The 15,000-nt window shown below is 40.0% G+C and overlaps 1 protein-coding gene across 1 annotated transcript; it reads left to right on the top strand.

The window, feature by feature from the left end:
* Positions 1-1,720: 1,720 nt before the first annotated feature.
* LOC137997169 (uncharacterized) lies at positions 1,721-10,294 on the top strand. Its single transcript, XM_068843008.1, has 2 exons — positions 1,721-4,881; positions 7,680-10,294. The coding sequence occupies exons 1-2, from the start codon at positions 2,273-2,275 to the stop codon at positions 7,981-7,983; spliced, it is 2,913 nt and encodes a 970-aa protein (XP_068699109.1). The 5' UTR covers positions 1,721-2,272; the 3' UTR covers positions 7,984-10,294.
* Positions 10,295-15,000: the final 4,706 nt, after the last annotated feature.

Genomic DNA, 15,000 nt, shown 5'->3' with positions numbered 1-15,000 from the left:
CGCCTGCCACCCAAGCTTAAATTGCATCGCCAGGTCATCAAATATTGTGTTTTCTGAATGAAGCTACAGCAGCTCCTGATTAATTGAAGTGATATACAACACCAATGAAAATATTCTTTACAGATCAAACTTTTGACATAAAAGCAAAAGTGATCCTCTTCTGAATTCCTGGAGTTACGCTCCCCATATTTAGCGCCTTTTGCATATTTTCCCGCGCTTGGCATCTGTTGTATATTATCCTTTGCATACATGGCAGCGATTGCATGTTTTCCTATTTCCTCAGTTTCTTATTCGCTTAAGGAAAACTATTTAAAAAAAAACGATGTCAAACTCAATTCAGGCATGCTCTGAAGTCAGATCATTCAACATGAGCGAAAAAAGAAGGAAACATGCGATTTTCACGTGACATAAACACCTTTATTTAAATGACCAACACAACCCAGTGTATAGACCTTATTCATAAATGGCGGTCACATTTATAATTCTTTTGTCCGCGTGCAAATTAGCCTACCAAGCCTCATTTTAGAGCAAGAATTCTTTTCAATTCACTGTATGGTATCGAGGCTTGGTAGGCTAATTTGCACTTTGACAAAAGAATTATAAATTGACCGCCATTTATGAATAAGGTCTATAATTTTGGTTCAGTGGATTGATTTATCAGCTTCGTTTCTATGCTGATGCAGCTTATCTAGAATTTAACTGATGCGTCTCCCCCTCACCCAACCCAGTCATCGAATCACGTGGCGTCCACGCACAAATTTTTTTTTTACTCCAACAAGATTCTTTGTGCCAAATTTCATGCTTTCTTCCACTCTGTAACGACCTCACTAGTAAGATCATAGTGTCTTGAAACACGCTATTACGTTTACACGAGCAAGAGTCAGGTTCATCCATTTGGCCTCGATAGAACCCGGGGCCCGTTTCTCGAAAGTCGCACCATTTCCGGGTGTCACAATTCCTTTTATATCTTTTTTATCTATCTAAGTCGTCAAACTTCACAGTCATCTCTCTTTTTGTTACCTTGAACAGTAAAAACGATTGTTCATTTGCGCGCCACTTTGTAATTTTGCGACGCAATGTGCAGTTTGCTCCGAGGAACTTGGTGCAAGTTCAAATTTTAACTTGCTGCCAGCTGTTGACGTTCCTAAAGTCAGGTATTTGGACCCGTTCAAAACCTTCATCTCTATTTTTTACAATATAAATTTACGGCGTAATAACTCTACATTGGGTGGGATTCGCGAGGCTGTGCAAAAATTTATTCTTAAATGACAAATCCACAATGTAACGCCGGCGTGATTGTTTGCATTTGCAAACCTTGAATGATCGCAAGTTCATTACTGTTCTGTGAAAACTGTTTCGTGATTTCTCAAATATGCCTTCATCGACCTAAAACAAAATTCACAAGAATTAAATTCAGGACTGTAAGGGGGTTGAAATATCAATTCAACAACACGATTTCTTAGCGAAAACCCCGTGGTGAACGGCAGGTTAGTTTTGCAGGTTGCAGGTTGCAGGTTGCAGGTTGAAATTTACTGTGACTGTTACATGAATAGCTAACCTTTAGGCCTAATTAGGCCTAAAGAAACGTTTTTTAGGCCTAAGGAGGCCTAAAGAAACGTTTTTAGGCCTAATTAGGCTAAGGTTAGCTATTCATGTAACAGTCACAGTAAATTTCAACCTGCAACCTGCAACCTGCAACCTGCAAACTAACCTGCCGCGTGGTTAAAGTTCATACAACAACATCTCCCGGTTCGCCATTACTGGATTCCACGCGCGAACGTTTTTCGAAGAAATTAATCATTTCAAATCCATTTGAAGGGCCTTCCAAAATATTAAAGTTATCGATTCCAAAACGACAATGGAGAAGGTTCACAATGTAATAAGGCACAGTTCGAGACACACCATTGGACTTCAACTATCGGAGCAAAGTGCCAATCAAAAACGCAAGATTGCGTGACAATATTGCAAAGTGGCGCGCAAACAAACAACCGATTTCAATGTAGAAGAGCTTTCCAAAACAATCGGTTGGCAGTTTCACAAATGGCCTTTCGGGCCCGAAACGTTATCGGGACTTTCGAGAAACGGGCCTCTGACTCGATCTGGTTCCTGTAAACACAATATAGTACAAGAGGAGCTGAATGTTTTACGAGTCAATGATCGGTCATCGATTACCCACGTAAAAGATTTGCATAAGGGAAAAATCCCTGCGATGTAACAAAATGCCAAGGATGTTCTGAGGTTACGTCTCGTACTAGCACGACAATTGCTTAGTATGGATCAGGACATTAGTTTTGACATTCAGCGTATTTCAGTCATTGATGATCAAAGCTCCAACGATGTAACGGCGCAGTTACACAATGCAGAACTCGATCGTTGGCTGCCAAAAGCTGCAAAAGGAAGTGAGGGATGTGAGGAATTGTTGAAAAGCTCAGTTTCCCAGCCTTTGCCCGAAGATACGCAGGAGGAACAAATTCAGAGTCAATTTGTTTTTCGCGGCCAGTGTTTGGTTCTGGGTGATGCACGAGTTGGAAAAACCAGCTTGGTCAGGTCGCTGACCGGGGAGCCATTTGATCCGAGACAAGAGAAAACGCAGGGTATAGAGGAGAGACTTGTGGACAAGGAATGGAAAACCCTCGATACTAAGAAAGATCTTGCGTTTGGAATTTTCAGCTGGTTTTTCAAGGCCGTTTCAAGTCAGTTAATGTTGCTTAGGAAAGATGCTACTCTCCTAGTGTCATTACCTTTGAAAACTCTGACATTATTTGTGGTCTTCATATTTTGTTTTGTAATTGCATCAATATCCTCACATTTACGTCATTTGGTGAAGACACGAGGTCATGGCATATTTATCCTTGCCACTGCAGTATCATTATTAGCATTCTTGTCAGCTATCTTGCAACCCAGAGTCGCCCATCGTTTCAGACCATCAGCATACACGAAAGTGAATGAATGGACCCGAAAACCTCGCTTCCTGACGATAAGTGTCTTTCTTTCTGTTATGACGAAATGCTACGTGGATGGAATATGCTGTGCCTGTCAGATGATTATTTATGTCGGTATTACATTATCCATAGGTACGGTTGGAGTACTTTTGTTTTTCGTGTTCCTTTTTTTAAAAGGGATTCTCTTTAAAGCTACTGAAATAAAATGGTGTCATCCATGTCAACACAAGTTCATTGCTACAAAGTTTAGACCCATAGAAGTAATGTCATTTTATGAATATGTTTTCGTTGTTTGTTTTGGCTATGTGAGTTGCCAGTGTGCATTGTCACTTATTGAAGTTAACTTTGAATTCACCTGTGGTTTTGCTGTGTTTGCATCATATGTCTGGCATTTCTTTTTGGCAATTGTATTTGCACTGCGACTTTATGAATTACTCTCAGGGATATGGTATCGAAAGCTGGCACTCATTGTGTTTGGTATTGTCTTCCTTTCTTTTGGTTTGGTACTGTTACCAGCAATCCTTTATTTTGTCATAATATATGTAACATTTTCCTGTTATAATCTTTACATCGAATCTTCATACATGAACATGAAATCCCCAGTTGGTGCCAATAACAATGCGAAGCAAGATGACCAAATATTTAATGTTACAATTGTTGGAGATAAAGGTGTCCAAGACATGACAAAATCGAAGAGTGAACTGAACCGAAAGTTCAGTTATTTTAAAATGAAGGTGCTTGATTTTGCTGGAGATAAGGATTACTACTCGTATCATCATCTCTTTCTTAGGCATCATGGATTATATATCGTTGTATTTAACATGGCAGAATTTGCAGACATGTATTTTAGGGACATATCCAGACACATTCAGAGACTTCAGTTCTGGATGGAATCTATTTGCAGCCATGTACCACGCAGAACACCAATCTTTCTAGTTGGCACACACAGAGGAAACATGGATAATAAGTGCATCAAATTATTGGATGATCATCTAAAACAATTCCTGTGGAAGAAGTACTGTGACGAGCTGGTTGCAAATGATGCTGAAATGCTGCTCTTCTTTCCTGTAGAGAATTCCTTGGGAAACATGGACAATGGAATTCAAGCACTTCAAAGGGAAATCATATCTGTTGCTGAACAAAACAAGGAAACCATTGGAAGGGAAATCCCTCTGTCATGGATTCAGATCCAAGATGCAATTATCAACCTTAAAGAGAATCCAAATGCCAGGTTTTGTGTCACACTTTGTGAGTTCCAAAGGACAATTGACAATGTTGTTTGCCACGCATGTATTTGGTCCAAGGAAACTTTGGAGTATTTTCACGAGAAAGGGCTGATCATTTATGTTGACAAGAAGGAAGATGTGGATTTGTCAAACTGGATTCTTCTTAAGCCTAAAATACTGGTTGATATAGTCATCCAACTCATTACCCCATCAACAAAAAGCACCCAACACAGGGGCTTAAGGCATGACTGGGGCCTTCTGCAGAGGAAAGGAATCTTGACCAAAGCGCTTTTACAGAGCATCATTTGCAAGGTGAAGGAAGATGAAGAAGCTATCACAGCATTCCTTGAGCAATATGATCTCATTTGTCCCTTAGAATACAAGAGAATAGAAATGAAAAGGGGGCATCATTGTGATGTACAGGCAACACACTTTGTTCCCTCCCTGCTTCCACTGTCTGCAGATGGGGATAAACCAGTATGGCATGACCATTACACAGATAAGAAGTTCTATGTGTTATTTAGCAAGTTCCTTCCTGAGGCCTTGTTTCATCGCCTGCTATCTCGTGCACAGAAGAACAGTAACGTTGAGTTTCCAAATGGCCAAACTGTTCTTTACAGAGATGCTGGCAAGTTTTGGATGAACCCTTACCTTAATTACAAGCTAAAATTGATGGAGGAAGAGAAAATGATTGAGATTGCATACAACAGCAGGTATGTGAAAAAGGTTTAGCCTTTTATCCCTCTTGTGATACAGTAATGGCAAATTCTGAATAGTCAGTGAATCAGTCTGTTTGCAAAGGAAAAGAGTGAGTGTCCACGTTTCTTGCATATTTTGAACAACATGGCTGAGTGGTTAAATGCGCATGAGTAGGTTTGGGGCTCGTGAGTTCAGGTTGTACTTGATGTGGATCCTTTCTTTCTTAATTCTTTTTTTCTTGTACTCATTAGCGCTGCTGAAAAACACAAAGTATAAGACAAGTGCAACACTGTTAAAAAAATAAACCAAATTTGGGGTTTTTGATAATAATTATTCATCAGCACAAATATTTTTACCATAAAGAATAAAGACATGACAGTAATCAGGAGTAAGCAATTTCTAAATCAAAATTCATTTGACAAAGAGATTAAAAGACTAATATTCTTTGGGTGAAAAGTTTTGTTGAATAAACTTGACTAGATGCGAGGTGTGCATTTGCTGTAATCAATGCCAAAGATTAGATAGTCTTGAAAGAGAATGGCGAATTTTTTCAACACATGCATTCTTTTAGATTTTTTTTCAAACACTGTCCACAACTCAAAGTAAACTTTTTTGCAAATTTGTGGGCTATTTTTTCTTCCATACATGTAGGTAAAGGAGGAAATGTCATTGATAGTACTTGCCTGTGATTGGATGCCAAAAAAAGAAAATGTAAAAAAAAATCCATGACCGTTCATGGTTCAATTGTTTCTATTGTACAATTGACAAACAGTGCTTTTCTGTAATGGCATTACACATGTACATGTATATTAATACAATAGCCACATGCACGCTTTGAGGGCCTATTTTTTACAAGGCCATACATTAATTTTATGGTATACAAATCTATATTCGTTTTTCCAAAAGTTGGTCACAGCCGAAAACATTGCACCTGGTACATTTTCCGTTACACCCGTAACTTTCCTTACTGGTGATGAAAAAACATTTTTTTTTAAAAATTGCTATTGTGGGTACAACCAAGACTGAAAATGATACACTATCTGTATGTGAGGACTCTTGAAGAAAACAAAGCATATTTCATTTGCACATTGATGATGATGATAATGATGATGATGATGGTGATAATAATAATAATAATAATAATATTAATAATAATAATAATAAAACAACTTTATTAATTTCACTAATAATATTAATAATACTGGTAATAATAATAATAATAATAATAATAATAGTAATAATAATAATAATGACTTTATTAACATGTCAAATGAAGTCTAGCAGGGGAGAATATCCTCTGCCAATAGGGGACACCTAACTAAAATCTTTAGCTAAATATAGAAAACAATACAAATACAAATAAGTTACCATTCATCTAAAGAATACAAATAACTACAATTAAAATTAATAAAATCATGAATGAATTACATAAGTAACACCGACTACAACCTTCTATGATTTTACTTAAATTGCATTTGCATTGCATTGTCTTAAAATGCCTGAGAGTGGCAGCCGATCTGTCTGTACTTGATAGCTGGCTCCAGAACAGTCTAGGGCGTAAATATCTTATTGAATGTTTTCCATACTTGTCTTTTCCATACTCATGTCTTCCATATCATTTCTATCTACTTAGTGCTAAACCTAAGTAGATAGAAATCCATTTGCCGTAAATTTTAGGAATGATTGTTAGTCATGAACAAATTACAAATTGTCTGCGAGCACAAATTATGTTTCACTTCATATATAGACCTTATTCATAAATGGCGGTCACATTTATAATTCTTTTCTCCACGTGCAAATTAGCCTACCAAGCCTCATTTTAGACCAAGAATTCTTTTCAATTCACTGTATGGTATCGAGGCTTGGTAGGCTAATTTGCACTGCGACAAAAGAATTATAAATTGACCGCCATTTATGAATAAGGTCTATTAAGATACATATATCTTGTTGTTTCCTATTGAGCAAGGATGGTAACTTGGCTTTTATTAGCAACTGTTGGTAGTTAGACATCTTGTCCTTAAAAACTGCGTGCAATCCCTACTCCTGCACTCTCTCCAGTCTACGAGTATCCGAGGCCCTATAGAAATGCCAAATTAAATGGCAATACTTTAAGTGAGGGACGACGGCTGCCTTCAGTATAAAGTTGTAATTTGGCCTCAGTTGGTATGAGATTCCTTAACCTCATAATCACCCCTATTTGCTGTCTAGCTTTCATGCAAACATCACTCACATGCTTATCAAAACTGAGTTCACAATCAATAGTTACACCTAGGAGCTTTAAACTGTCTGATTCTATTATGTCCTTACCATTAACAGTTATACTGGTTTTATCAGTGCAGTTTGTATTTTTATTTCGAATGTTCATTGTGTAATATTCTTTCAGGTTTTCCTGTAGGAGGTTTAAATCATACCATTTTGCTACTAGAGTTGCACTATCTTGAAGTTTAGTAAGCACCGTACCCATATCCTTTTCTTTGATTTTGGGTTTATGTATTTCTACCCAACAATTTCATATCATTTTGTACACTGTTTATTCTCTGCTGTTTTTCATGCCATGAAAAAAAATGTTACTAGCCTTTTCGGACTTGCCAATCACTTTGGAGTTTTTAGGAGAACAGAAAAAACATGTCCTGCTTCAAGCAACCGAGCAACAGTTACGGACAATTTTATTGACTATGTTGAATCTTACGTTTCCTGTTTTTCAAGTCATCTTGGCTGTACATGCTGTAATTATTAGTGAAATCTTAAATCTTCACATTCATTAATAATTGTTATTCTTCATTGTAAACATTGCTGTCATATGTTTTTTCAGGCGCAAGAATAAAATGAAACCATCTGATGTGTTATGTCAAGTATTTTCCATGGTTGATGGAATCTGTAGGAGGGATTTTCCCTTCATCAAGTTTCACTGTGGCCCAGCCTGTCCTTCGCAAACCTGTCCAGGCTATCAGGATGACTTCTTTACTTCACTACCAGCAGATCCATCTGATGAGGACCCCCACACGCGACGTTGCCATGTGTACAATGTTATGCCAGGACGCCAACGAGACAGAACCCCTTTTTTGTATTGTGAAGACCACAGTTTTGAAGATGAGTTGGAAGAATGGATTCCTTAATTAAGCAAGAGTTTGGTAACCAATATTATTTTCTCCTCAGAGGCATGAAATCATATATTTTAACAAACATGGTGTTTTTGATATTGGCCCATGTAATCAGCAACAACGTTATTTTAATCGAGACAAAAGAACTTGCTTGCATAAGAATAGAGCTCACCTTACTAAATTCCTGACGGAGTATGATGGGACACCAAGGTGGTTTCCATTTTTCAGTTCAAGGCTGCCATGCTGTGATGTGAAAACCAAGAAGAGGTGAACTTCTGACCTTGAATTAATCCTGTCGTCTAGTGTAAAGTCACCCATCCTCTCAATTTTGGCGACGCTGTTGGATGCTCTTTGCAATCACATTTCAATTTGGTGGCTGGTAAAAGTATAATAGCCGGCCATGATCAGCAACAAGCTTAAGGGAAACGCAGGCAGCAGGTGTAGTGGGATTCCCCCTCCCCGTCCCCCAAGGGAGATGTGCAGTAAAGAATGTATGACAACCTCGTTCCCAGGATTCTCTCCTACTCTTCCCCTGCTCCATGGGAAGAGTAAGAGAGAACCCTGGGAACGAGGTTGAATGTATGACTGTTTGTACTGTATGTATTGTGTAATTAGGTGAACGCAGATTTCAATAAGCGTCACAAAGTGTCCCCCTGCTCTTTTTCCCAACTCCAGCATCACTCGTGTCTCAGAATACAGTTATAACGTCGCAAAGTGTCCGCAAGTGAGGATAATAAGGTGGCCCACAAGGGAAATGCGGCAAATTAAAGAATGTTGCTGCAAATTAAAACATCAAAAGTATGCGCATGCACTGAAGGAAGGGCAGATACAAAATACAAGTCACATCCAGTAAAGCTAACCTAATGTTAGCATTTGTAAACAGTTATGGTTGTCTCTGTATTGCTAAAACAATGACCTGTGACTTGGGACCTCTGTTTTGTACCTGTCCTTCCTTCAGTGCGCGCGCATACTTTTGATGTTTTATTTTGCAGCAACTATTTAATAATATTTTTAATTTGCAGCAACTTTATTTAATTTGCATCAAGTCCCTTGTGGGCCACTATAGGATAAACTGCAGCATTTACTCCAAACTTAGAATAACGCTAACCTTTACCCGAACGTTATTGTTAGAAATCGGTAGGAAATGTTTAGATTTAAAGGGACACTTCTTGTTGGATATAAAAATCTGCTTGCATCCAATAACTTGCTTTTCTGAACATATGTGAAATGACAGAGGTTTCATCAAGGCGTTGCACAGGATGTCATCAGGTTTTTGCAGGCAGGCATTTTTAATTTTTGGGCAAAAGAAAGTATGTGGATATGATGAAAATAAGCAAGCAAAATCTTGTAAACAATTGGTCGACTTGTTCAGTGCCCAATCCTTTATGAACCCCCTGATGATCACGTGAAATGCAAGGTCGTTTATCGCTAGACACAACAACTCTTGCCTTTTTTAAAGCCAAAGAAGTTGATTTGCACTATTTTTAGAAAACCAAAAAGTAGGAAAATTTTAACTGCAGGTAGCAGGTTAGGGTTGCAAGTCATTGTTTCACCATAGCTCAAATAACCCAAACCTTTACTGATGCTAACATTAGCCCTAAACACTGTGCTTTAGATAATGTTTAAGCCTAAGGTTAGCATTTTTGTTAAGGTATGGGGTGTTTCAGTTCATCAACATCTACATCTACATGTTCCAGCACTCGGCAAAGTCCCTTTTTGACTTGTGGCTGTTTCTGCTTAGGTGGCCTCATGCACCACAAGCCTTTTTAGAGACATCACCGCCAAGCCGGCCACTTCTGCTGGAGAGAACAGGACGGCCACAACACCGGGGACTTTATCCCCTACTCTTCTCGAATAGTGTTTGGGTTCTTTAACGTCCCACAGGGAACTTATGAACATAGAAGACATTTGTGAGACGGGGCCTACGGTTTATAGTCCTTATCCGAGAAGACTTGAAAGTCTAACCATTTGCAGACGAGATTACAAAGGCAGCACTTTCTCCTCAGTTATTTTAAGATCCTGAGTGTTGATCCGGCCGGGGTTCGAACCCGCGACCTCCCGCATGACAGCCCGATGCTCAACCAACTGAGCCACCGGTGCGCGGTTATGGTAAAACACTGACCTGCAACCCTAACCTGCACTTTGCACCTTCCGTTCGAAAATGGTTTCAGTTCAATCGTTGTATGTCAAGTTGCTTAGCAAAGGTTCAACTTCACGTAGGCGGTGGAGTGCAGCTGGTATCCGGCGCTTAAGAACCCACAGTTAATTCTACTTGTACTAGACGTAGTCTGCATCTGTATAAGAAAAGATAGAAATTTGTTTGAAAGATCACCGGTTGCTGTTCTCTTTATTCCCCCCCCCCCCCCCCCTCCCCTTCCTCCTTTCCTGACTACGCCATGCAGGTTAAGGAGTCTGTTTCTCCACCTTTCGAATAGTCTCTGACCCTGAAAAGATTGACGGTCTTCCTTGACGTCAGAAGTGACAAACCATAAGATGTTTTGCAGTCCCTTTCGGTGCTTCGATTCCATAATTTTATCCCACTGTATCCAATGCAAAAGGTTTCACAATCGTTATTTATAGACTAAACGTTGCGTTGAATAAGCTACTAAAAGTTCCTTTCCATCATATCTCAGGAGCTACGAAGTTCTCGTTTTACAGTTCTTGTCAATGCTCTTTGACTTCAATGCTTTAAGAATAAAGACAAAACCTGGCAGCATTATCCTCCCCCTCGTCCTTCCTTCCACCTAAGGGGGGAAGGGATGCGCGACAAACCCCAAAAGAGCTGTTGAGTTAACGGAGGAGAAAGGAAAGAGCTTAGGCCTGTTCCAAACGTCGTGCTACTGCCGTTCCGAACTTAAATGAATTTGGCTCGGCAGTGGCACTACGATGGCACGGCAGCGGTTTCAAACGTCGAACCTAATACAGTCGCGCCAAATTCAAAAGACAAAACACACCATCCATAGTATGCAAATAATGCAACATTCATTAAATTAATTTATGAATTAAGTTCGGCGCAACAATAGCACGCCGTTTTAAACCAAGTCGTGCTACTGCCGTGTGGCACGGCAAGGCCTGCCGTGCTAAGTAGTCGTGCCGAACCTAATCCAGCCATGCCGCGCTTAATGGTTTCAAACGGCGTGCTACTGCCGTGCTTAAATCGAAATGACAATTTCATTTGAGTTCGGCTCGGCAGTAGCACGACGTTTTGGAAAAGGCCTTACTGTCAGTACCAGCGAAGAGCAGAGGTTTTTGCTTTACAATAAGAATTTCTCTAAAACAATAGCTAGTCCACGTCATTATATTGACGTACAGTGGAGAGGTAGAGCATGAAGGCTTTGCTCCTGAACAGCACACAATTACCTCGCGGCTGTGATCAGGACTGGGTCGATATGGCCGGACAGCTGCCCCAGCATCGTGGCAAACATTCCCTCCGGGTAAACACGTCTCTTTTCCATGGAAGGAACAGCAAGTTACCATCATCAGGGCCTGGGTGGCAGTCTCAAGATCTGACGCTATCATGGCAACGATTGCCGCCCGATCTGCAGCACGAGGATTCTCCGTCAGCCATGCAGCATATCTTCTGCGACAGGAGATTCTTTAATCTTGGACAGTTATCTCTCGTCGTAGTGTTATGGCAGTAGTTGTCATCGTTATAGGAACTACCTCCAGGAGGGCATTTGATTGCTATAAAGACAAATGATGTATAACTTTGTAAAGGAAAGTACAATTACGATCTTAGGACTTATGCTTCGGCTCAAACAGGCAATAGAGAAATTGTATTAGCTAACTTGGCCATTTAATACCGGTAATGTTTTTCGATCCTTGGAAGTTAGCGCTGTTAAATCATAATCATTAGCATCATTATTATTACTCTCACTATTACTATATACTCTTCTTACCTTTTTATAGATGCCTAGCGATCACTGTCATCGCTAATTAATAAACCATTCATTGTTCTTTTAACTGTTTATTTAATCAAACCCTATGTTTCCCGAGAGCAAAGGTGCACCAGGAGCTGGTCAAAGGAAGCCTCTATCTCCCATACTTTGCCTAGGAGTCAACCGTCTCCCGAGTAGATCTATTTATAAGATACCTCCCTTGGGAGATTCAGCACGCCTACTGTTGGAAAGCCAATCTCCCTCATTCAGTAGGCCCACTGTTGTAAAAGCCTATGAAAACAGACCTATATCTCAGCGTCAAGGAAATTGTGATACTTTATGGAGGAAAAACCTACTCGAGAAAGGGTGGACTCAAGGAATTAGTGGAGAAAGAGGCTCCCCTTGATGAGCTGCTCCTGGGTGCACTCGTTGGTTTGACCAATGGGAGCAACGATCTTCCATGATTCACTTTCACCATGATATGAGTGTCTGAAAGTTTGAAGGGGTGAATTTTTGTCAATGACCGGCCACGAACTACCCTGCTAGCAGTTGGTGTCTTCTGGGCTTCCCGAGAGAGAAACCACTGCGAGCAACCGTTTGATTTTCCATCGATCATGTGTGAGAAGTACGTCACATCCCACGTGATGGATTTCACTTCTTATTTCGCGGGACAAATATGGAATCATTACACAGCAAGTTCAGCCAAACGCAGCAGTTACGTAGCTGAACGCACACGCATGCGCCGAAACAAGTTTACTAACTCGTTTTACCGATTCAAATTTAATTTAATCGTCCTTGGCGCTGGAGGGCGGCTCACTCAAAGAAACTAACGGTTACTCGCAGTGGTTTCTCTCTCGGGAAGCGTAGGAGAAACCAACTGATCTTCGCGGCGCATTCGATCTTCTCTGCCGATCGCAACTACATGAAAATGTTAAAATAATGCTTGGTACTACTAAAATTGCAAATATTCTACGCGCTATTCATCAAAACACAACAGCAATCAAATCTGGTACAATCTCATTCAAACTTGGTTCCGGAGTTCGACAGGGATCTGACGAGGGTCCAAATCTGTTCAGTTTGTTTTTTGCAATATGTACTTTCGGTGGTTGAGGCGGAAATCCAGACATCAGTTTCAGACGCAGGTGTAAACTTCAAATTTGAAATTCTCAGCGAATGCAATCCGCGTAAGCTGCGTTCAACGGGTCCTGCTAGTGGTTCTAGGCGTATGTTCAAAATTTTATTTGCCGATGATATTGTGTTCTTTGATACAGATGAAACGAGACTCAATAAGGCATTGGCAGTGGTAGAGTCAGTTTTCACGAGACTCGGTCTAGTTATTGCTGAAAATAAAACAAAATCAATGAGTTTCAACCTGAAACCAGATGAACAACCTGCAACCCTTCACTTTTCAAGTGGCGCGCTAGAAAACGTCAAAAAGTTCAGATATTTAGGATATCATGTATCTTCAGATTCCTCAACACTATTTCTAGACATGCAAATCCAAGCAGAGTTCACAGCATTTAACTCAAACCGACGTGCACTTACCAACCGCAATATCAGCCTCCCAACCTACGTTTCACTACTTGACAGTTAGTACGCTCAAGGCTTCTGCATTCAGTCCAAGCATGGAATTTAACCCAATTGGAAACAGAGTGACTCGACGTGATCTACCGCAGTTTCTTACGAAAAATGGTTTACAAAGGCAAGAGATTATTTATAATCTCTTGACAAAGGATATTCCAAAAAAGACCCACAAAATGGTGATTATAGTTTCATAATCTCTAATCAAAAGTTATACGAGATAACCCGTACAGTTCCACTTCAAGGCATCATTGATAAACAATTCTTTAAGTTCCAAGCCCATGTTACGCGTCTTCAAACCAGCAAGCTCCAAAAACAGCTCCAATTTACGATTCCCGGAGTTAAAACACGCCGAATCTTTGGAATAAATGTGACAAATTACTAGGAGGTTACGACGGTATTCAGACTAGAAGACTCATGCAGTCAAGAGCAAAATTCAGACAAGCTGTTGATTCTCGGTATGGAACCCGCAGAACAAAGCAAGCCAAGTGAGACACTTCTCCCGGCTAACTATCATTGTCATTGTCAATGCTCGCAGGGTAGCCACTAACACGATAGGAGAGCATGAAACGGTAGCCAGTGGAAAAGTGTGTTAAAACACGTAGCCAGTCGATTTATTTACCTTAACTAGAACAAATTGTTCCTAGTTTTCATACGGTATATTGTTTCATCGTTATCTTTCATAGGTGAATCACAAACACTATGGCGTGGAAAGATTTGTTACATTTTAAGTATCCTTCATTGCCAGTGTACATAGTTCCTAGGCCTCCCTTTTTCACTGCCCTTAATCGGTGTCCCAACCCAAAGCGATTGGCGAGCGAGGCCTGGGAAAATATCGACCTAAACTATGCTCAGTTCGCATTTCGTTTATCACTGCCGGTAGCCTCTGTAAATTCTCTGTCGTGAAACGGGTTCATGAGTTGTATCCATGAGTTGTGTCAAATTTCTGTTTATGATGCTTCGCTAACTGACGTGCAAACTGTAGGTAGGCAGTTGCACCAGTTGAAGCCTCGTAGGCCGCTAGATACAAAAATGCGGATTTTTTCAGTCAAACGGAATTTTTAAAAAATTTTAGGATTTCAGACGATAATGTTTCGAAAAATACAACCGATGGCGTAAAAATAAGTTTGAATGGTTCTACAAGCTTCTTCCACTGTTTCCAGGTGGGCACCTTCCATACAAATACTACCGGTCAGCGGCTTGGCCCAAAATGTTCCCAGCATGACTTGTTAGCATCACTGTCAGGCCTGAAAGCTTAGGCAGCTCAATATATTGGCAGAAGCAGTAGCCATTGAAATTGATGCAGCGGTAGTTGCCCTCGGTTATGGGACTTGAAATGTCAAACTCTGCTAACTGCAAATTGTCTTATTAATTGCTCGTTTCAAAGAGAAATATGAAAGGAGATGAACTACTAACATTGTCTACTTCATAAATTATTTTGAATCAGTTTGAAAGTGCTTCCATACAATTTCACCACAGGAATCCAGCATTTTATGCAAATTATGTGATCATTTCGAAACAAATTTTGAAATAAATCTGGGTATTTAGAAGAAATTGGGCATTTTTTTGAAAG

Source organism: Montipora foliosa, chromosome 1, assembly GCF_036669935.1.
Source record: "Montipora foliosa isolate CH-2021 chromosome 1, ASM3666993v2, whole genome shotgun sequence".
Lineage (NCBI taxonomy): Eukaryota > Metazoa > Cnidaria > Anthozoa > Scleractinia > Acroporidae > Montipora > Montipora foliosa.
The sequence above is the reverse complement of the archived record's forward strand: the minus strand, read 5'-3'. Positions and strand labels throughout refer to the sequence as shown.